The 7,541-nt window shown below is 55.0% G+C and overlaps 1 protein-coding gene across 1 annotated transcript in view; it reads right to left on the reverse strand.

Moving 5' to 3' along the window:
* Positions 1-769: 769 nt before the first annotated feature.
* LOC119961382 (coxsackievirus and adenovirus receptor homolog) overlaps positions 770-7,541 on the reverse strand; it is a 13,132-nt gene continuing 6,360 nt past the window's right edge. The window contains exons 2-4 of the mRNA XM_038788769.1: positions 6,341-6,514; positions 3,862-4,000; positions 770-1,532 (exon numbers count right to left, since the gene is read on the reverse strand). Of these exons, the coding sequence (XP_038644697.1) occupies positions 1,319-1,532; positions 3,862-4,000; positions 6,341-6,514 (527 nt within the window). The 3' untranslated portion in view covers positions 770-1,318. The remainder of the gene's footprint in view (positions 1,533-3,861; positions 4,001-6,340; positions 6,515-7,541) is intronic.

Here is a 7,541-nt window from a genome sequence, read left to right on the forward strand (position 1 = left end):
CACCCTCGCCAGGACCAGCAGTCCACCCAGGGTCGCCACATCCAGGGGCGTGGAACCTCCGTCCCACCCTCCCCCACCCACATACACACCCCACCCTCGCCAGGACCAGCAGTCCACCCAGGGTCGCCATATCCAGGGGCGCGGAACCTCCGTCCCACCCTCCCCCACCCACATACACCCCCCACCCTCGCCAGGACCAGCAGTCCACCCAGGGTCGCCACATCAAGGGGCGTCGAACCTCTGTCCCACTCTCCACTCCCCACCCTCCCCCACCCACATAAACCCCCCACCCTCGCTAGGACCAGCAGTCCACCCAGGGTCGCCATATCCAGGGAGAGACAGGCAGTTTTGTCAGGCGATGAACTCCTCCGCCCTGGGGACACTCCTCCGCCCTGGGGACACTCCTCCGCCCTGGGGACACTCCTCCACCCTGGGGACACTCCTCCACCTTGGGGACAGTTCTCCGCCCTGGGGACACACCTCCGCACTTTGGACAAACCTCCACCCTGGGGACAAACCTCCACCCTGGGGACACTCCTCCGCCCTGGGGACACTCCTCCGCCCTGGGGACACTCCTCCGCCTTTGGGACACTCCTCCACCTTGGGGACACTTCTCCGCCCTGGGGACACTTCTCCGCCCTGGGGACACTTCTCCGCCCTGGGGACACACCTCCGCACTGGGGACAAACCTCTGCACTGGGGACAAACCTCCACCCTGGGGACACACCTCCACCCTGGGGACACTCCTCCTCTCTGGAGACTCCGCCCTGGGGACACTCCTCCGCCCTGGGGACACTCCTCCGCCCTGGGGCCACTCCTCCGCCTTGGGGACACTTCTCCGCCCTGGGGACACTTCTCCGCCCTGGGGACACTCCTCCACCTTGGGGACACACCTCCGCACTGGGGACAAACCTCCACCCTGGGGACACACCTCCACCCTGGGGACACTTCTCCGCTCTGGAGACTCCGCCCTGGGGACACTCCTCCGCCCTGGGGCCACTCCTCCGCCTTGGGGACACTTCTCCGCCCTGGGGACACACCTCCGCACTGGGGACACACCTCCGCACTGGGGACACACCACCACCCTGGGGACACACCTCCACACTGGGGACACACCTCCACCTTGGGGCCACTCCTCCGCCCTGGGGACACTCCTCCGCCCTGGGGCCACTCCTCCGCCCTGGGGACACACCTCCGCACTGGGGACACACCTCCGCACTGGGGACACACGTCCACCACGGGGTCCCTCCTAGGGTTTAGCGGAGTGCTACTCTGCTGGGGAAACACGCTATCGCTGTGAGGAGAGCTACCGAGAGGATTAGATGTGGAAGAAGGGCTTCGATTCGCCGGGAGGGGCCGAGGGGATCCGGCGGGAAAAGGGGGAATGTTCTGGAGTCGGAATTTGGAGCGAATCGTCCCTCTTCATCGCGCTGTACACGGCGGGGTCCATAGCCTTGCGAGCCTGATGGGCTTTGTAACTCCGCACGGACCTGACACTCGGCTCCCGGCTCACAGGAGGAGCTGCATCCTCCCTACGATTCAGAAAGAGAAAGTGTGAGAGAGAGAAGGAGAGAGAGGCAGAACTCACCCACAGTGTAGGGGGAGCTTTACTCTGTATCTAACCCTGTGCTGTACCTGCACTGGGAGTGTTTGATGGGGACAGTGTAGAGGGAGCTTTACTCTGTATCTAACCCTGTGCTGTACCTGTCCTGGGAGTGTTTGATGGGGACAGTGTAGAGGGAGCTTTACTCTGTATCTAACCCCGTGCTCTCCCTGTCCTGGGAGTGTTTGATGGGGACAGTGTAGAGGGAGCTTTACTCTGTAACTAACCCCGTGCTGTACCTGTCCTGGGAGTGTTTGATGGGGACAGTGTAGAGGGAGCTTTACTCTGTATCTAACCCCGTGCTGTACCTGTCCTGGGAGTGTTTGATGGGGACAGTGTAGAGGGAGCTTTACTCTGTATCTAACCCTGTGCTGTACCTGTCCTGGGAGTGTTTGATGGGGACAGTGTAGAGGGAGCTTTACTCTGTATCTAACCCCGTGCTGTACCTGTCCTGGGAGTGTTTGATGGGGACAGTGTAGAGGGAGCTTTACTCTGTATCTAACCCTGTGCTGTACCTACCCTGGGAGTGTTTGATGGGGACATTGTAGAGGGAGCTTTACTCTGTATCTAATCCCGCGCTGCACCTGTCCTGGGAGTGTTTGATGGGGACAGTGTAGAGGGAGCTTGACTCTGTATCTAACCCCGTGCTGTACCTGTCCTGGGAGTGTTTGATGGGGGCAGTGTAGAGGGAGCTTTATTCTGTATCTAACCCCGTGCTGTACATCTGTCCTGGGAGTGTTTGATTGGGACAGTGTAGAGGGAGCTTTACTCTGTATCTAACCCCGTGCTGTACCTGTCCTGGGAGTGTTTGATGGGGACAGTGTAGAGAGAGCTTTACTCTGTATCTAACCCCGTGCTGTACCTGTCCTGGGAGTGTTTGATGGGGACAGTGTAGAGGGAGCTTTACTCTGTATCTAACCCCTGTTGTCCCTGTCCTGGGAGTGTTTGATGGGGACAGTGTAGAGGGAGCTTTACTCTGTATCTAACACCGTGCTGTCCCTGTCCTGGGAGTGTTTGATGGGGACAGTGTAGAGGGAGCTTTACTCTGTATCTAACACCGTGCTGTACCTTTCCTGGGAGTGTTTGATGGGGGACAGTGTAGAGGGAGCTTTACTCTGTATCTAACACCGTGCTGTACCTGTCCTGGGAGTGTTTGATGGGGACAGTGCAGAGGGAGCTTTACTCTGTATCTAACACCGTGCTGTCCCTGTCCTAGGAGTGTTTGATGGGGACAGTGTAGAGGGAGCTTTACTCTGTATCTAACCCCGTGCTGTACCTGTCCTGGGAGTGTTTGATGGGGACAGTGTAGAGGGAGCTTTACTCTGTATCTAACCCCATGCTGTACCTGTCCTAGGAGTGTTTGATGGGGACAGTGTAGAGGGAGCTTTACTCTGTATCTAACACTGTGCTGTCCCTGTCCTGGGAGTGTTTGATGGGGACAGTGTAGAGGGAGCTTTACTCTGTATCTAACACCGTGCTGTACCTGTCCTGGGAGTGTTTGATGGGGACAGTGTAGAGGGAGCTTTACTCTGTATCTAACACCGTGCTGTACCTGTCCTGGGAGTGTTTGATGGGGACAGTGTAGAGGGAGCTTTACTCTGTATCTAACCCCGTGCAGTACCTGTCCTGGGAGTGTTTGATGGGGACAGTGTAGAGGGAGCTTTACTCTGTATCTAACCCCGTGCTGTACCTGCCCTGGGAGTGTTTGATGGGGACAGTGTAGAGGGAGCTTTACTCTGTATCTAACCCCGTGCTGTACCTGACTTGGGAGTGTTTGATGGGGACAGTGTAGAGGGAGCTTTACTCTGTATCTAACCCCGTGCTGTACCTGTCCTGGGAGTGTTTGATGGGGACAGTGTAGAGGGAGCTTTACTCTGTATCTAACCCCGTGCTGTACCTGTCCTGGGAGTGTTTGATGGGGACAGTGTAGAGGGAGCTTTACTCTGTATCTAACCCCGTGCTGTACCTGTCCTGGGAGTGTTTGATGGGGACAGTGTAGAGGGAGCTTTACTCTGTATCTAACCCCGTGCTGTACCTGTCCTGGGAGTGTTTGATGGGGACAGTGTAGAGGGAGCTTTACTCTGTATCTAACCCTGTGCTGTACCTGTCCTGGGAGTGTTTGATGGGGACAGTGTTGAGGAAGCTTTACTCTGTATCTAACCCCGTGCTGTACCTGTCCTGGGAGTGTTTGATGGGGACAGTGTAGAGGGAGCTTTACTCTGTATCTAACCCCGCGCTGAGGTGTGACAGGTGGTTACCTAATGTCGTAAGGACGATCCTTCTTGTGACGACGTCTTCGACAACAGCAGCAAAGGAGCCAGAGCAGCAGCAATAGGAGAAGTAGAGCGAGGAGGGCTCCCAAAACGGCTCCGACGATTACCCCTGCCTTACTGTCCCCTGGAGATAGAGGGAGAGTGGGAGGGTGAGAGAGAGAGAGAGTCAGACCGATCAACACAAATATTAATAACCTTTATTAGTGTTCACAAGCAGGCTGACATTAACACTGCAATGAAGTTACTGTGAAAAGCCCCTGGTCCCCACACTCCGGCGCCTGTTCGGGTACACAGAGGGAGAATTCAGAATGTCCAATTCACCTCACAACGCGTCGCTCAGGACTTGTGGGAGGAAACCGGAGCACCCGGAGGAAACCTGATGTGACTATCAATTCACTCGAGGCACGATTGGAAGTAAACTGTGGCTTTAATAGACTTAGAACTGAGCCTGCCTGCGGCCAGAAGAACTGAGTGCAGGCTCACACGGCTGCAGCGCTTTATACTTCCGGCAGTGGGAGGGGCCATGGGCGGGGCCATGGTCGGAGCCGAGGGTGGAGCCCAGTACAGGCTCCTCACCTCCCCCTGTGGGCAGAGCCGTGCAATGTCTCACAGACAGAGCCCACGGGGACACAATACTATACAGCGTGAATTATATGAAGTAAATTCACCACAAAACCCGCGCAGACACGGGGAGAACGTGCAGACTCCCGTACAGACGGTGACCCGAGCCGGGAGTCGAACCTGGGACCCTGGAGCTGTGAAGCGACTGTGCTAACCGCTGAGTGTGCACGTTCCCCCCCCTCCCCCCTCTCCCCCCCCCCCCCCGTGTCTGCGTGGGTTTCCTCCGGGTGCTCCGATTTCCTCCCACGAGACAGACTCGCGGGTTAGGGTGAATTTGGCCACGCTAAATTGCCCTCAGTGTCCAAAGGTGGGGTTACCGGGTTACAGGGTGGAGGCGTGGGCTTGGGTAGGGCGCCCTTTCCAAGGGCTGGTGCAGATTCGATGGGCTGAATGGCCTGTAAATTCTATGTAAATCTATAAGTGAATCAATATTTTAAAAATCTATTTTTTAAAAAAGTCATTTATGGGCGTCGCTGGTGAAGACAGAATTTATTGCCCATCCCGTGTTACCCTTCTTGAACCTGCTGCATGTCCCTGTGGTGTAGGTAGACCCACTGTGCTGTTAGGGATGGAGTTCCAGGATTCGGCCCCAGCGAGAGTGAAGGGACGGCCGGTACATTTCCCAGTCGGGGCGGTGAGGGGCTCGGAGGGGAACCTCCAGGTGGTGGGGTTCCCAGGTATCTGCTGCCCTTGTCCTTCTGGATGGTAGAGGTAAAGGGTTTGGAAGGTGCTGCCTAAGGAACCTTGGGGATTTCCTGCAGTGCATCTTGTAGACGGTACACACGGCTGCCACTGTGCGTCGGTGGGGGGAGGGAGTGAATGTTTGTGGAAGGGGGGAGCAATCAAGCGGGGCTGCTTTGTCCTGGATGGTGTCGAGCTTCTTGAGTGTTGTTGGAGCTGCACTCATCCAGGCAAGTGGAGAGTATTCCATCGCACTCCTGACTTGTGCCTTGTAGATGGTGGACAGGCTTCGGGGAATCAGGAGGTGACTCACAGTCGGATTCCTAACTCTTCGTCCCTCCAACTCTCTCTCTCCTATCCTTTCTGCCCATCTCCCTCCCTCTCTCTCTCTTTCCCCCCCTCCAACCCTCCCTACAACATAGAACATTACAGCGCAGTACAGGCCCTTCGGCCCTCGATGTTGCGCCGACCTGTGAAACCCCTCTAAAGCCCATCTACACTATTCCCTTATCGTCCATATGCCTATCCAATGACCATTTGAATGCGTTTAGTGTTGGCGAGTCCACTACTGTTGCAGGCAGGGCATTCCACGCCCTTACTACTCTCTGAGTAATACCTCTGACATCTGTCCTATATCTATCTCCCCTCAATTTAAAGCTATGTCCCCTCGTGCTGGACATCACCATCCGAGGAAAAAGGCTCTCACTGTCCACCCTATCTAACCCTCTGATCATCTTGTATGCCTCAATTAAGTCACGTCTTAACCTTCTTCTCTCTAACGAAAACAGCCTCAAGTCCATCAGCCTTTCCTCATAAGATCTTCCCTCCATACCAGGCAACATCCTGGTAAATCTCCTCTGCACCCTTTCCAATGCTTCCACAGTCCTTCCTATAATGTGGCGACCAGAACTGCACGCAATACTCCAAATGCGGCCGCACCAGAGTTTTGTACAACTGCAACATGACCTCATGGCTCCGAAACTCAATCCCTCTACCAATAAAAGCTAACACACCGTACGCCTTCTTAACAACCCTCTCAACCTGGGTGGCAACTTTCAGGGATCTATGGACATGGACACCGAGATCTCCCTCTCCCTCTGCTCCTTCTCTTTCGCCACATCTCCCCCCCCCCCCCCCCCCCCCCCCCCCCCCAGTGACAGACCTGTTGCCGCCGGAGATAATATCAGCTCGCACTTCTCGTGCCCCACCAGGTTTGACACGGAGCACTGGTAGGTCCCATCCGATTGATCGGTAGCGTTCCTGATCACCAGCGTGCCCGAGCCTCTATCTGGGAGAACAGAGAGAGAGAGAGACAATATGGTCAAGAAAATATCAACTTTTTCCCAATGTTACTATGAAGCGGTATGTGTGCAGGTTTGTGTGCGGGATTAATTTAATTAATGACTGTAATCTTCAAAAGGCGATGAGATGTGACTCAAAAAAATTTAAATGACTTGGCATTTGCATGAGGAGATACGTTGAATTGTTCCTTAGCTGTTGAATTTGAAAGAACAATCAACGGTACTTTTCCATCTGAAAAGGTTACCAACCATAGATTATCATAGAATTTACAGTGCAGAAGGAGGCCATTCGGCCCATCGAGTCTGCACCGGCTCCGGGAAAGAGCACCCTCCCCAAGGTCAACACCTCCACCCTATCCCCATAACCCAGTAACCCCACCCAACACCAAGGGCAATTTTGGACACTGAGGGGCAATTTAGCGTGGCCAATCCACCGAACCTGCACATCTCTGGACTGTGGGAGGAAACCGGAGCACCCGGAGGAAACCCACGCAGACACGGGGAGGACGTGCAGACTCCGCACAGACAGTGACCCAAGCCGGGAATCGAACCTGGGACCCTGGAGCTGCGAAGCGATTGTGCTAACCACAATGCTACCGTGCTGCCCTTGAATAAAAGCAAATAGTTTTTTTTTTAATTTAGAGTAACCAATTCTTTTTTTTTTCCCCAATTAAGGGACAAGTTAGCACGGCCAATCCACCTGGACTGCACATCTTTGGGTCGTGGGGGTGAGACCCACGCAGATATGGGGAGAATGTGCAAACGCCACACGGACAGCGATCCAGGGCCGGGATCGAACACGGGTCCTCAGCACCATGAGGCAGTAGTGCTAACCACCGTGTAACCGTGCTGCCCAAAAGCTCATTTTAACAGAAAGTTGTGGCCGTAAAGAAAACATGAAAGACTTTCATATTCCGGGTAAGGTTGCAGAGAAGATTTAGAATGAAGGCACAGTATTTTGCATCACTCCCCCCACGCCCCCAAACGTAGCTTTTCCAGCAGTGAAGGTGGCGCAGTGGTTAGCACTGCTGCATCAGAGCGTCAGTGACCCGGGTTTGATTC

The sequence above is a fragment of the Scyliorhinus canicula genome, unplaced genomic scaffold (assembly GCF_902713615.1).
Source record: "Scyliorhinus canicula unplaced genomic scaffold, sScyCan1.1, whole genome shotgun sequence".
Classification (NCBI taxonomy): domain Eukaryota; kingdom Metazoa; phylum Chordata; class Chondrichthyes; order Carcharhiniformes; family Scyliorhinidae; genus Scyliorhinus; species Scyliorhinus canicula.